Source organism: Sesamum indicum, linkage group LG8 (genome assembly GCF_026168435.1).
Source record: "Sesamum indicum cultivar Baizhima isolate 11 linkage group LG8, ASM2616843v1, whole genome shotgun sequence".
Taxonomy (NCBI): Eukaryota; Viridiplantae; Streptophyta; class Magnoliopsida; order Lamiales; family Pedaliaceae; genus Sesamum; species Sesamum indicum.
The window spans coordinates 18,285,507-18,301,978 of NC_142664.1; the positions used below are offsets into that span (position 1 = coordinate 18,285,507).

Below are 16,472 nucleotides of genomic sequence, written 5' to 3' on the forward strand. Positions count from 1 at the left end.
ATTTGTCAAAATTCAGTAAATTTAAAAAATTATATTTAGTACCCCTGACGTTTGATTTTGATGAATTTTGACCAATAGAGAAATCTATTTGTTAGACGAAAACAAACGATATAAATACTAAATAAAAATTTTTAAACTAATAAAAATTTATGTGTATTTACATCAAGCGTTTGGAGAGCACGATGAAGTACCCCTTTCTTTAATGTTTTTGAAATGTTATTGCGTATAATATTATCTATTGTTGCTTTAAAATATTACTTTGAGAAATGCACTTGATCACACGACTTAGTCGTATCATATTAATTCATGCATATCTCATTCACGAGAAAAAAAAAAAAGGGTTATTTTTAATGTGAATTTCTTTTTCCTTTTTTCAAAAAAATAGATAATAATTACACCATTGACATTTTATTTAAACATTAAATGCCATTAATAATGTACATTTAATGGGCCAAATGATTTCAGAAGCCCAATAGATTTTGGGCTCTGGTTTATGTTGAACTTGGCACTTGGAATTCAGACAAATACTACGGATCAGGCTAAAAGGCTCGGATTACTTAGCTAGCCGGCCTTATTTACTGAATTGAAAATACATTATTTTATTGGTTAAGATGGCTGCTTTATGGCCCATATAATCATTATCAAGACCCATTATTCTTAGGTTCCTGAAAATGTGATTCATTCAACAAAATTAAAGCCCTTCCTAAAAAATAAATACCTCTTCTACAGTGTTTCCCTACAAAAGCTTTTTCTTTTGATTAGTCGACATTCCATATACGCATAGTTCCAATTAAATTCTTGGTAACTATGTTTTTCGCTCAAACATGGAACCAATCCTAAGAATTCCGAGTTCCCTTGGAATCTAGAGAGAGAGGGATAGAATCGGAGAAGAAGAAGAAGCGTTTAGAAGTAATTTCGAGATAGAATTGAATTATTATTATTATTACTTTTTATGTATTTAATCTTAGCCTGAAACTTGTTGAATTGTAGAAATTTCTAAACGTGTCGGACACGATAAAAAGTGTGTCCAATATGTGTTTGAAATGTGTTCTAGTTATGTCTTTATCCTACATGCATCCGACACAACACCAAGTAATTTTTTCAAGTGTCAGTGTATTATAGTGAAGTGGCAAAATCTTTTTTAATCGCATAAAACAAGGACAGTATTTGTTTTGGTACCACAACTATGACAGGTGTCGCTTTTAGTTCCATAAAACCTACGATCACGTATTTTTAGTCCCAAAAAATCATATGCATTATAGTTTTGGAATTAAAAATGAGTTTTATGAGACTAAAAGAGTCACCTACCGTAATTGTGGTATCAAAATAAATTTTACCTTTATTTTGTGGGACTAAAAAACTATTTTATTCTATAGGAAAGTATCAACTTCAAAGGTGATGATGTGTTCGACACGTAGACCATCTGAATTTGTATCTTATATATATCTGGTATTACAATAAATAATTTTTTAGAGTGTTAGTAAATAATAGGGGATTATAAAGTTGAAAGAAGTAGATCACCTTTAACAAGTTGCAGGATTAATTGAATTTTGTAGTTGGAAAAGAACACAAAACTATAAATAATGAGGAAAAGGGACGTCCCCTATTGGTCAATGGATTCACATGGAAGCATGTGGAAATCATTAGTCCAAGTCAATCAGTAGTAGTAGTAATAGTTGTATTGTACGGTGGATGAAGTACGGTGGGGGTGGCGGTGCGGCCCACAATGTCACACGTTCGCTCTTCTCATTTCTTGTAATTAAAGTACAAGTCTGTTGAGCAGATGATTGGTGGGCAAAGGGGCATTTCCATTACACTGACGACATCTGTGGCACGGAAGTCAATAACGTATCTCACTCGTCCGCTTAAACAATTGCACCTTATCCCCACCCTACACCCCTTTTTATTATTACTTCCCATCACCCTTTTCTCTAGATTTAAACTGCTGCTTCTACCTAATTATACGTATATAAATTATATAATAGTAAATCAAATTTTATTTAAAAAAAATTATAATCTACTTATATTAAGTTTGGTTTGAACTAAAATATCGTTGCAACATGATGACATTTGCACATTGTAAGAATTTAACTATATAAAAATTCAAAACTACTGTGCTTTTATCTATTAAAAATAAAAGTTTCATTTTATGTGAAAAAGGCATATTTATATTGCAATATATTATAAAGAATTTACTTAATTAAATATATATAATTATACATAGCACAAGTTTTATGATGAGAGAGAGAGAGAGATTGTTGTTGAAATTTTAGTTTACATTGTTATTGGCCTCGATTGCACCAAGTTGTGGGCATCTATCTATTTATTAGGTGTTGAATTTGAGATCAATAGATATAATATTATAATTAACTATTAAAATTTATAATACAATGATGCATGTAATTAATTTGTACATATATCTAAACTATAATTTGTAGTGACGCGGTTGTTTGGCATTATTTGATTGGAAATATCCGAGGAAGTTGCCTTGAAGTCTCTTAAAAATCTATTTTTTCATGTCTATCCCAAGTTTCTAATTTACGTGTCAAACAATAATGGCCGGAGTTGTTGACCTCTCAGATCAAAATATACCTTTCAAACGTTTGATTGTTTCGCAATTGGTCTTCCACCTTTACTACAAGTCACCATATGTCTACCTTTCTTTTTGTTATTTTCCATTATTTTACAACTAACGTACTGTAATTAAAAACACGAAACTGGTGACTAACGCAAAATGCATCGCTTTTGTCTTTTTCGTAATTATGTATGATCTAATTTCGGAACAAATCCATGAGAAAGAATTTAAATTTGTGTCCTAAACTTTTTCCCTGGTAATACATGAATATGAACATGTTAATTCCATGTTGGACCCCCCAAATTATGAACAACCAAGAACATAATCTAATACAAGTATGGTAAAATGACTGATTGAACGTGACTACGATTGATTCTCTGGAAAACTGCTACCGGCTTTGTTGCTATCTATTGTATTTACATTGCCATTGTTGTTGGTTGTAGCATTGCTATTGTTATTCGGGTGAGAGCCACCGATGATGGAGGAGATGGCGGCGGCTAGTGCAGCCGTAAAATTGGGATCTGCGGTGATTGCTGCTGTAGCGGCGCTGAGGGTGTCGGCGAAGGTCGGCTGGTGAAGTTGCGGGTGCTGCGTTGATTGTCCTGGCAGTTGCGTGCTTTCATTCATGTCCTGAGACATCTGGAGACCCGAAAACTTGGACTGGTTGTAAAGGGCTTGGCCAAAGACTTGAGGGGCAGACGGGTTTGGGACTGGGGCGAAGCTCGGGTGGGGCGGGAATGGGACCTGGAACTGTGCTGCGGCTCTTGGGAACTGTAATGGGTTCGGGTTCTGAGTTAGGTCAAGTGTGATTGTGGGGAAAGGAGCCGAAGCTGAGATTGTAGCCATGTTGGATGAACATGGAAGGATTGTTCTTGCCAGGAAATTGGGGTTCATCAACCCGTCGACGCTGGGCATGGAACCTGAAAGGAGCATGCTGGCGGCGGCCGAGGTGGTGGATGCCATGGCCATGGCCGCTGGAGGCAGCGGGTGGTTGTGGGTTCCTTCGTAGGTCGTGATCAAGATTGTTTGGTCCTCCGCGCATCTCTGAACCTGTGATCGCCATAGCACAAAAACTATTAGTCTGATTTTTCAACAAACCTATCTCTTTTTTTAAAAAAACAAAGGAGAAAGAATAAGATGCTACTACTGAAGAACTTAAACATATCAACGTACTTGTTTGCGCACAGGACAGCCGACCGCCATTGTGCACCGATAATATGCTCGTGGACATGGATTCCCTTTAGCCATCTTTTGTCCGTATTTTCTCCATTGGCATCCATCGGAAATCTGTAATTGGTCACAAATCAAGTAAGAAAATATTGAACCCTTCAAAAAACAAACGATCTTAGTAATAATTATATACATTTCGAAATTCAGTGCTATCGTAGTTACCATAGGAGCTTCTGATCGTGCACGAACGGAGACGCGAGCTCTCCGCATGGTGGCTTCTGTTGATTGATCAACGGGCTTGGCGAGATTCAATTTGGGAGCCTTGTTAGATGCCAAGCCCTCAGATTCTGGGCTCTCCTCCCGCCCAATCCTCTTATTCCTCGACGACTCCACGTTTCCTTGAGGTGATCCAGATAGCGTTCTTTCTTCTGAAGAGGAGTTCGATTGATCATCGGCGGTCTGGTTGGTGAGACGGGGCGACAGGTCCAAGAACTGTCTTGGAACTAACACTCCTTCATTTTCCTGTTTCTTTTCTTCAGATTTTCTGTCAACAATCTGGAAAAGAACACTCAGTCAGCAATAATTCGATTAAGATTAATCAAGAAAGACTTAATTAGAAGGCTTAAATCAATATCAGTTCAATTAAAAAAAAAAAAAAGGAGAGAGATTAATTACCTCCTGTAGTTGTGTGCTATCAGTTGTTGAACTTTGTTGTTGGTGCATCAAAGTCACAAGCTGCATCTGCAGCGCTGTGTAATTGTTGCTCACCTGAGTAAGCATCCCTCTTAACCTCTGATTTTCAGCGTTCACTCTTTCAAGCTCAACTTGAAGTTGTCCAAGCTGATCAAAATAACATACCAATCAAAACCCTCTCAATAACATGGCTAATCAAGGATTAAACTACATTAATTCCCCTCAGTTGATTACCTCAATCTTGGCCCTCCTATCTTCCGCATCACAAGACATCCCATCATCCACCGTCGATTGATCACTTCCAGTGTTAGCAGTCAGAAGTTGCAGACCAGTCTGAACAAAAGCCAAGAACAAAAACAAATCAATACAAATCCAGCAATACAATCAACCAATCTTGTTTATAGTTTAATTAGCCATAAACAACTCAGGTTTACATCCAATTCTCTGCGGGCAGTGGTTTCAGCAGGCGAATTGATCACTTCCTTCTTGACGACATCAACAGGCCTCTTCTTCTCCGAGAAAAAATCCACTTCACGTATAACCAGCAGCGGATCCCCGCCAGACGGCGGTGATGAGGCGGCGGGGTGCTGTTCCCTACCGCTGGAACTCACAGGAAACATAATCAAACCCTTGTTCTGATGACTTAAACCAAGCCCGAAAACTGGCTGGTTCCTTATCAAAAACCCAACTCGATCGGAATTCTCAAGGGCGAGACCCCATCCTTTGTCCATAAATAAAATCAAGAAACGAAGAAAAATATCAAGAATCTCTTAGAAAATTTCAGGATATATAATTTGAATGAATTGTGTCTGTATATAGATAGATAACTGAAGTAAGAAAGAAAGGGAGAGGGAAGGTGGTAAGGGTCTGAGAAGTTTCCCAAAAGTGCAATGGAGGATTCTATATAAAAGGGTTTGGGTGGAAAAATTGACTGTAGAAATATTAGAAATAAAGAATTTGGATTGATTTGTCTGAATTAAGTGGTAATCGTGTGTATGTGTGTGAAGTGAAGTCTGAAGTGAGAAAGGGTAAGGGGGGATTTGATAAAGTTACGCAAGGTGGTGCGTCAGGGTAGGTTGACAGATGGCAGTGGCCCCCGCATCTTAGACTTGGAACGAGAAGAGGTTCCGTCGTCAAGACTGAGTTTGACTCGTTCGTTCGACAATAAGGTGCAATGGCGAATAGAAACCCACCGCCCCGAACTCTGCGGCGCCTTCCACGTGATGAAAATGAAAAGCTGACACAGACACACAACCCATTCACAAAGTCAACGAATTTGACGCCCCATCTATTGTGGGTCACTCACCGTTGGGTATGCTATACGTACGACGTCTATCAATTAACTCTTTTCTTTTTTCGTTTTTTCAATTATTAAAAAAAAAACCTTGATATTCAACATTTATAATAAGTGACAAGTGAATTTTTCTTTTCCCTCTTTCATCATCCCGCCTCCATTGTATTGTAATTTTTATTTTCTTGAATTTCACAACATTCTTTAAAAATACCATTGCATCAAATTCATAAGAACTATCATATTTATTTATTTATTTTTAAAATAAAATCACGTAATTATTTAAATTTATATCATATTTTGCACATTTATTGAGTGTGGCACAAGAATTAGTTTGAATAAAATCTTAATGGGCTCTTCTTTATTTATTATATAAAAGTTTATTATGTGGAAATAAGCTTTTGCTTTTTTATATTCATATTTTCACTTAATTCATTTTAAATGAATATTCATAGGGTGCGGTCCAATCTGAGATCCTATATCGTGTGTGAAAGTGTGCAGAATGTAGAATGAAGAGCGCGCAGTTGGGGTGGGGGGGAGTGCGGGTCTGGGGTAGGGAAAGTAGGGATTGAGAGTTGGGTTAAACCTGAGTTTTGATGGTGGCAAGGCAAATGCAATTGGTAGCCCAGGGGACCGCCTCATTTGCTTCGTATTCAAGGATTCGACTTTTGGGACCATATTTTGTCATCCCAACTTTTTATTTTTTATTTTCTTGAAATAATATAAAAGACAAAAATCATTAGTTTTCCATCATTTAATTCTCTCCTTTTTATGGCTTCTTTTTTGGATACATATGCAAAGTTTATTTTAGATTGTGCTTTTGGATTATTAGTATTATTGGATGTTTGGATCATTGAGTTTATTTATTTAATAATCTCTTATATTATGTGTAGCTAGGAATATTAAATATTTTCACCATAAATTTGATGGGTTTTTGTTTCATGAGATTTAAAAATAAATGGAGATCATTGCTTTTATGCATGTAAGTAGTTAATTTTTCATCGAGTTACGTCATATAAATATATTGATTCTAATTTTTTGTTTATATTAAGTCTGATTAGATCAAATTATCAATTACATGATAAATATATATATATATATATTTATAAATAATTACATAATAATTAATAATTCAATCAAATTTAATCTGAATTAAAGATGTTATAATTGGTCAAAGACTTGGGTGGTTGAGTTAAGTGTATGCTTAGCCTTCCCTATTTGTATATTTCGTATACTTCTTAAATGACAGTCATAACTCACATCGTTATCACTGCAGACTAATAAATATATACACATATAGTGAGGGGTTAATTTTTCTACAAAGTTCCAACCCTAGCTATAAATACCACAAACGTCCACTTGTAGTTTATTACCCCTCCAGACCCTCAGAAGACATTGTCTCATCCCGTCAACCTCTAAAAACCTGTCAACATATTAATAACAAATTATTTTCCTGTAGGTCATGATTTGAATTTTATTATCATCTATTTTTTTATATTTATATAAATAAATTTTACGTATAGGGTTGGAACGTCAAAGTGGACATTTTAACATATTAATAATAAATGATTCTCAATTTTTAGATAATTGATAGTCATTTCACAAAAATAACCATTCATGATTTTTGCTATTTTTGTTTAGATTTAAGTTGACATGTTATTTATTGATAATTTTTATCCTGTAATTTCAATTAGATTATAGTAAAACAAAAACTAAAAATAAAAAAGAGTGGATGGAGAAAGGATTTTATTTTTATTTTTTTGCAAGCTTAGTTATGACTGAGTGTTCGTTTGATACTGAGGTTGGTACAAATCTGAACTAATACAACTTTCAATAATTAAGCATTTTAACAAGAAAAAAGGGCTGATAAGGCCTAACTCAATTCATGAAGTTGAGGTCCCATAACTTCAAAGTCATGAGTTCCAATCCCACCAATGTGTAGAATGTTGTTTTACTTTAACTGTGTATGTTGATTAGATATAGTTATCTGATTATTGATACAAATATTTAATATTGATGATTGCAACCCATTTATTCAATAAATAATATTTTATTGCTTTCATTTCGATAAAAATACGAAAAAGAACGGAAATTCTAACATGCATACACAACTATCAAACCACCGCCCTATATTTTCTTATCAATGTAAACAAATGGAAATGGATACTCCCACGTCATTTACAGAGTTCAAATGTTGGAAACTACTGATATTATGTGTAGATTTTGAATTTTAATGTAAAAATTTCAAGAATATGAAAAGGTACAACATAAATTAAGGTAAATCATTTGGGATTTTTCTTAATATTTGTCTCACTTTAACACAAGATCCAAAAAACATAGCCTGCACCTAGAAAATGGAGAACGTAAAAGGTAAAAGGAAAGGAAAATTGAACACAATTTGAACAGCATCTCTCTTTGTTGCCAACTTTTAGATGGATGCATTTGACTATAGTGTAGAAAGGTGGGATGTCCCTTTTCATTCATGAGAAATTTGATTTCAGAATACTACGAAATTAAAATACCGTATAAAAGAAAATTAAAAGACGCCTCTTCATTTGCAGTTTAAATCTTCTAAAATTAAATAATATTATGTCTCATATTTTTTAATTAATATATACGTATCACATGTATATAATTCTCGTTATTTGTATGTTTTAAAAAATATTTTATATATATGTATCTTAAATAAAATGTAAAAATACAGCATCATTTTATGATAAAAAATAAAATAAAATTAATTTTGTACTCGGGAAAAAAGGACCACACGTGGTTCAACTATTTCATAGCGTGGGCTCTGTCTTCAGTTGAAATTTAAGGATGGCTGCAACTTTTTGTCCAAACCTCACTGTGGGATTGAATTTTTTATTATAAATTCTATCTCTTTTTCTAATTTATATAGTCAAACGTGATGTGTAAAATTAACATTATATATTTTATTTTTAAAAAAAATTATATAAATATACGTATATTAAATAGAATAAAAAATCAAATAAATTTTGGTATAATAAAAAGCTGGCGGTGGCAAAATGATTCAAGTAATATATATGTATTAAATGTTCCCATAGACTTACATAAGCAGTCACGTTTCCAACAGTTTTAATTATTGAGACGACTCTTTTTCATAAAAACAACTCATGATTCACTTTTTTCCCTCCCTATTTCAATTTGATTTCTCGATGTTTTATCATTAAATTCAACAAATTCTTGCTAATATTGCTTTCTTTATTTATGATTTGAGGTTGGAATTCCATAAATATATTGCTAATATGCCATGGTCAAGATAAAATAATCGTAATAAATAGTAATTGACCACAATCATACAACGGTTGTTGGTTGTGGTATCTGAGAAGGTAGCTCAATCTTAGCCATGGTAAAAAACTTTTTCTTGGTGGAAAATCTATGTTTTTGTATCGATTTTATTTAACCGTAGCCAATAAAAATTATTTACCACGGCTTTTAGTGCATAGCTATTAAAATTATAGTCAATAGTCATTTTTTTTCTAGTGATCATTGAAAAAAAAAGATCGACAACATGAAATTCCATTCTTGCCCTTCTAGTTCATAAAATATTTTAAAACCTGCATAAACTTACCTTATGACCCACAAAGGTATTTTAACCAATTCACAACCAAAAAAAAAAAAGAGGACAAAAACTAACGGAATTTTGTAGTCGTTGAATGATCGTTAAAATTATAGAGTTATTGGTATTTTTCAAATACTGACACATTTATAATTATATCAAATTTTAAAAGAGCTTGTTGTAACTTACTGTTAAAAAAAATAAATTAAAACTCAGCTATAGTATTTAATGTTTGAAGCAAGCACGAAAGGTGATAAATAAATAAAGCTTGAAGCTTTTAATTTCTAATAATCTCAACATAGGCAATATAAAAGCAAGTTTTTACTTAACGGACATTATTGATCTGGTATGAGATTAAAGAATTATAACTCATAAATTGCAAATTTGCTTTTTTTTTAAAAAAAATTTAAATTTTAATTTATTCTATAGCTAATTTTTTGGATGAGTATATTAATTTAAAATTATTGTAGAATTTAATCAGTATTTATGATATATTATATTAAAAAATGTTTTTTTAATGGAAATACAATGTATTATCCAATTCCAGCATGATGATTTGTATTTGATTTAAATTTTTATTTGGAATGAACAACATAAAGAGCAAAGTCAAGAAAGCGGCACCAAAGTCAGGTCAAAGTAAACAAAGAACAAAATTACGTTCGAGGTGAAGAGAAAAGGAGAGTTGACTCAGATTTTTGTCTGGCCAAAACCCGGAGCGCACGTGGCTTACTCCAACCACGTAGAAAAATCGGGTTGATTAGGTGTGATTTCAGCCACTATGATTAAATAAAAAAGGGATAATTATATTTACATAAAATTTGATGTAATTACATATTGACGTTTAATAATTTAAAAAATTATATATAATACCTGTGAGGTTTAGTTCCATCTAACGAATAATTCTATTCGTTACTCATTGACAAAAAAAGTTATATGGTTTATTATTGATTTGTTGCACGTTTTTTTTATGATCAAATTATCCTTATACATCTTCACACGTTAATGCATGAAAGGAGATATATCTTCACTGTTATATGGGTAGTTTAGTTACAAAAGATTTGTTTGACCTGCAATAAGTCAGTAATTAATCAATTGAAGGTAAGTATTGATTTTCATTCGCTTCTTTTGTTAATATCAATAAATTTAATAAAAGTTTGACTAAAGAGGAATCTTGATGAAAGCAAACCTTAAAGATATTAGATGTAATTTTTCATATTACATAAAGTTTATGTATATACTTCTTTATTAGTTTGATATAACACTTTCAGATATTTTGCTTAGGGGATTAGACAGTTAGATTGGTTAGGCGGTGGAGCTGTGTATTTAAAAACATTTTTCCAATCGAGAGGTAAATTATTTCATATTAAAAAAACACATAAGAGTAAATTGTTATATTATAAAGAATTCAAAGGATTAAATTATTATTTTTATTTATAAGAAGATAATTCGTTCATTTATAATATTATAAAAGAATTATTTGAATTTTTTTCCATAATAAAAAAGAAAAACCCTATTTGATACCATGGATTGAGCTTAAGATGTCATGTAAGAATGACTTTATCCTCTAACGTTCCAAGACGAATTAAGCTGAAAGTGGAGGTTTTGACGTCTTATTGAGAGGGAATTGATTTTGATGGGGGTAAATTACGTGGATTTCCTCTCTCACTACCCGAGACAGCCCACCTTTTTCTTTTGTCAAACATGTTTGTTTCCAATAATTAATAATATATTGTAATAATAATTATTCATTAACTATAAAACATATCTAATAGTGGGATATATATAATTGTTGATAATTAAAATTTATGATTTAAATGTAATTGATATACAGAAAAAAACATGTTTGCTTCCGTAATGATTTTGCACTGTTGGGCGTAGTTTCTCTCAATTTCAAACCCCATTACGACCAACAAATGGATTGGGTTCCCTTTCAATTGGATTTACTACAGTATGGGTAAATTACACCGCCATGACGTGATTATACCTTAATTCTCTCAAATTTGAAAAATTAGCAAAAAGACAACAACTCATGACGACCTCGGATTTTAGATAAGGGCAGGGTTTCATATATATAATTAATGTCGACATTGAGGCAAGTAACCATGTTTACATTTATATTTCACGCACACTTGAATTTTCATTATGAGTATAAAATATATATATATATATATAGCTTTAAATATATTTTTGATCTTATAATTTCAATATTTTGATATTTTTATTCTTTAACTTTTTAGGATTGTAAAATAGTTTTATAATTTTTTTATATGGTGCGATTTTGATTATTTCACTGCTGAATTTTGCAACAGTTGTCGGAATAAATCATGTGCCCCTCAGGTCCTCATAATTTGATATTTTTATCTTTTATCTTTTTAAAAGTTGCAGGGACTTGTAACTTTTTGACATTTCGTAATTTTGGTCCTTCTAATGCCAAATTTTGAAAAAATTATAGGGATAAATCATGTACCGCGTTTTTTTTTTTTAAAAAAATATTCATCTATATTGTCAAAAATGAACCAATTAGAACAAAAATCCCAATTTAAGTGAACCATGTTAGGCGCACATGACCTATTCTAGCAACTTTTGCAAAATTCAATACCAGAAGGATCAAAATTGCTAAATGTCAGGTCTCTTTTGCAAATTTGGATAAATAATAAAAATAACAAAATATCAAATTATAAGATCAAAAGTATATTTGAACACACACACATATATATAGTTTTAGAACTTAGGAATTACGATGAGCTGGATCAATTCTTTATTACCTTATTCGAGACGTGGGTTCTTGTAATTAACAAAGGTCTGCGCCATGTTTGGATCCTGAATGTGCACAAGAAAAATCAAAATCAGAATATATATTGGGATCGTCACCAGCAATATTCATGTGAGAGAAGGAGTGTGAACTGATCAATGCATTGACCAGAAGTGAAGATAATTTTTCTATACCTAACCCTAATTTTTTAATGTAAGGGCTGCAGCTGCTGCTAATAATTGAGGGAATGGGAACCCTGATTTCTTATAATTAGGGGTTTCAGATCATCATATATATATCCCCGCACCATAAACTCAACCAAACAATAAATTCGATTTCTGACTTTGTAGTGTCTGAATCAACGATTTTAGACGCATGTGCACTTAAATAGATTAAGTACTGTTCAATTTAAGGATAAAAATTAATGGAACAACTATGCCTTTGTTCGGACTTGACAACACAATATCGACTTCTGCTATTTTGAAAATTAAGCAATATGGATTATGTGGAGTTTTTAATTCGTCATTCTTGAAAATCCCATCAATATATATATATATATATATATATATATTAATATTTTATCGCTCAAATCTATATAGATGTGTGTCTAAGTTAGGAAGTTTGCTTAGATCAAATCTAGATAAAGAAAGATCTAAATATGTTAAGGTGAGTTTGCGATTCCAAATTGTGACCTACAAGATGCAAAATAGTATGAACTACAACAGAAAAACTCGATTATAATACTATGATGCTTAAGCCAATAAATTTATATGCCAATGAGGCATATCTCGGTTGGTGAAGTTGAGGTTTCATGATTTTAGAGATGATGGGTTTGAACTCCATCAACGTGCGAGATGTTGTTCTACGACATAATAGGTGTTGTTTAGATATAATTTTTTATAAAAATATAATTTAACCAATTTAGTTCAAATAATAATAGTTCATTGCTTTCACATAAAGAAAACAATAAATTTAGATAAAAAACGATAGAGAAGATTGCAAGAATTAAAATACTATGTAGCAAAAACTATACCCGGGTAAATATAAGGGATTATTATTTATAGATTTTCTTAATAAAATTATACCCGCTAGAGTCGATTTGTATACGGAATTTCAATGACCCTTATTCAAAGTGAAGTCGCAAGATTGGGCCTCTAGCGGCCCTCTACATACTTCAACACCAATTTTTACGATTCTAAGAAGAATTATTTTTTTTTTCCCTATATATATAAAAAAACTAATTTTTTCCAACTGTCAACAAAATCATTGTTTCATAATTCGATTATAAATTTATTTTAAAATTTTAACAAATTTCTTCAATTTTAATCATATATGTTCAAAAATTACCATTACTAACATTTTATAAGTAACTTATATAATTTTATTTTATCTAAACACTTGGAAATTTTTATTTTTAAGATATAATATTTTATTTATTTTGTAAAATAATTAAAAGACGTATGTGCTCAAAAAATGTTTTAAATAAATTTTGACTACGCCCACTAAATCTGTAAAATGAGACAATGGCACTTTAATATGGTAGTCAGGAAGATTAATACAAGTACATTTTCCTTAGAACAATAACAACAAAAGATTTACATCCCGAAATGAAAAAGGATCATTTTACAATGAGGCAACCGCAAAATAATTCCCCCACGCCCACACACACACCAAAAAAAGAAAGAAGAAAAAAGGGAAAAAATTTAAAGGGCAGAGATTAGGTTTAAGATATTACAAAACCTGACAGCATGCCACTCTGTGTATATATATGGAAAAATTTTACGCAAATTAAATTTGATCGAATCAAATTAATTATAAAGTAAGTGTAATAGAATTGTTATGTGATTGGTTACTTTCTCTTAACTATAACCTAAATATATTACACTTCCTGTATAATTGATTCAGGTTCGATCAAATTTAATTTATATGTATATAATAGAGAACTATATAGGTTAGCATTCTTGATAAGGCAAACAAAGGAGAGGGCCAGCATCAGATGTTAAGGCAGGAACCAAGGATCCTGGTGCTGCACCAAAATACTGCGGTGTTGCATAGTTTGGAGCACAGCTTCCCCAACCTGACGGCACAAAGTACGCCCCGTTTACAAATACATCCTTTGTCGATCTCCATTTCCAGCTCTTCCACCCATCGTGCGTCTCCCGTTTCGTAACCTGCCCGCCCCCCAAAAGATTGAGCCTTAATTTTATAAATATGAATGCACTGCCAATAACAAATTCAAATGCATTTTCACTAACTTATTGCTCCCACCTGTTTAGCATAAGGGTCATTTGAAGCAAAAAAGTAGTTGCCTTCACTGAGAATTGTTGGATCCGCGCTCCCACCAATTGCATACATTATCCACTGATCGTACCGGTTGTTGGCGACATGGGCGTATCCGTATCTAACTCTGCATGTAAAACGTTAATATGTAGCATTAAGTAGTCTAACAATTAATATTTGGGAAATTAATTAGACACATTACATTCTTAATTTATTACCTTGGCATCCTTTGAACTAATCCAGGGCCAAAGTGGTTAAAAGCTACCGTCACTTTCATGATTCTGTCGGCTGTATATCCGTCTCTATGTCCCAGCAGCATCACCTGATATTGGATCAGTGTTAATGTAACCAATAAGACTAGACCCCTAATTGTCGATGGATGGAGGATATATGTAGTGAGAAATTAGGGATACCTTGTCGTGTTGAGTGAAGTAGTTATTGGAAACAGTTACAAGATTCGACGCATGTATGATGTCTACAAGACCATCAGTGCACCGAGCCAGGTAGCAATGGTCGATCCACACATTGGACGACGTGAACACGCTGATGGCATCGCCGTCAGAACCAAGCCTCTCTCCGACGTGCTCGGGCGTGCTCCGGACCATTCCGGCCTTCCCGGGCTTGCAGTCATGAATGCTAATCCCATGTATTATGACATGGCTTACACCATCTATAGTGATGCATGGCCCGTTGGATATTTCGACTCTTGCACCTCTACCATCTATGGTCTTATAGCTGTTCACCATCAGCTCATTCTTAAGAGTAATAACCATGTCCCTTTCGAAAATGATCCAAAGTGGCTGGGTCTGGATCGCCCCGTACCGGAGCGTGCCCTGTTTGGGATTAACGGGGTCGTCCGATGGGTCGGTCACCACATATATTGCCCCGTTCTTACCTCCCATTGCATTGCTGCCGAACCCTACTGCACAATCGGCTAGGGCTTTCCGGTTCGACTCCCAATTCGGGTCCGATCTCCAACAGGAATCGATTTTGTTCATCAACTTGGTGCGGGGCCTCGGGTATGTTGTGATAGTTTTGTTTACAACTTTTGGTGTATGAGCCATATAACCTGAAATGCACAAGGCCAATAGCCATGTGAGTATGAAAAGACAAGTACAAGAATTTGCCGCCATGGCTGATGTTTGGGAGGAAAGAAACAGTAACAAGAAACATATAAATAGGTACAAATTAAACATGGTTGTGGCAGCCATGTCGGAAGATTGTATGTAGTTTTCAGTCAGTTGTTTGGTAAGATTTTGGAGCTCCAATCAAACGTGTGAGCACGAGCCCACAAAGGTTGTACTAAGGATTATGGTGTACAGAGTCGGCATATATCCTCAGTGGCTGAATTATTGTTTATTTTAGTATTGTTGACTGTTAATAATTCCGCTCCGGCCCGATTAATATAATTGATAAATTCCATTGTGTTTTATAGTACCTGCATGTTGAATTGAACCCCGAAATTATGTCACTGTGATGTAGTGATGCACAACGATGGAAATAAGGAAAACCCCATAATTATTATTTATATTTATTATTATCTCAGCACAAGTGATGTGGGGGGAGGGGCAATCTTCTAAAGTGGTACCAAGACCTATAGTCTCAGCACAATTTTCAATTTGTGAATAGGTGTGGTTCTGTACTCGGCTCTGATATGCTAAAAATCCTAATATTTATAAACCCATCATGATCAATCAATTATTTTTAAGAAAATAATTAATTATTTGGTAAGTGTATACTTACTTTGTGATATATTTGATTTGATCAAATTTAATTTGAGTAAAAATTTTCAGTGATGTGGTTTATACCATGACCTAAACCGCGAGCTCAATTTCAATCTATGGGCATGTTTGGATCCACGTCATTCTATTCGACTCCGCTCAGATCTAATTAAAACACTAATATGTATAGACTTATCATAGTTAATCGATCATTATAGATCTATGGTTCATGTGAAATAATCGTTTATTTAGAAAAATCTATAAATATTTGTTCTAATATGAGCTAAGATGACTATACATGGCATATTACAAATAGACCTTTCAAACAGACAAGTGGATCCACCTAAATATTATAAATACCTCATGTTCAGTTCATTTATGGTAAGACATTTATTATTGCTTGAGATTGC

At 33.2% G+C, this 16,472-nt stretch overlaps 2 protein-coding genes across 2 annotated transcripts; both read right to left on the reverse strand.

Moving 5' to 3' along the window:
* Nucleotides 1-2,721: 2,721 nt before the first annotated feature.
* LOC105167998 (putative WRKY transcription factor 31) lies at nucleotides 2,722-5,347 on the reverse strand. The gene is made up of 6 exons (XM_011087897.3): nucleotides 4,873-5,347; nucleotides 4,673-4,771; nucleotides 4,421-4,585; nucleotides 3,968-4,300; nucleotides 3,749-3,862; nucleotides 2,722-3,625 (listed from the first exon to the last, which is right to left on the reverse strand). Exons 1-6 carry the CDS (start codon nucleotides 5,167-5,169, stop codon nucleotides 2,939-2,941), a joined length of 1,695 nt encoding a protein of 564 aa, XP_011086199.1. The 5' UTR covers nucleotides 5,170-5,347; the 3' UTR covers nucleotides 2,722-2,938.
* An 8,259-nt stretch (nucleotides 5,348-13,606) lies between these two features.
* Nucleotides 13,607-15,469, reverse strand: LOC105168600 (putative pectate lyase 16). Its single transcript, XM_011088735.3, has 4 exons — nucleotides 14,755-15,469; nucleotides 14,560-14,663; nucleotides 14,330-14,468; nucleotides 13,607-14,232 (listed from the first exon to the last, which is right to left on the reverse strand). The coding sequence occupies exons 1-4, from the start codon at nucleotides 15,403-15,405 to the stop codon at nucleotides 14,014-14,016; spliced, it is 1,113 nt and encodes a 370-aa protein (XP_011087037.3). The 5' UTR covers nucleotides 15,406-15,469; the 3' UTR covers nucleotides 13,607-14,013.
* Nucleotides 15,470-16,472: the final 1,003 nt, after the last annotated feature.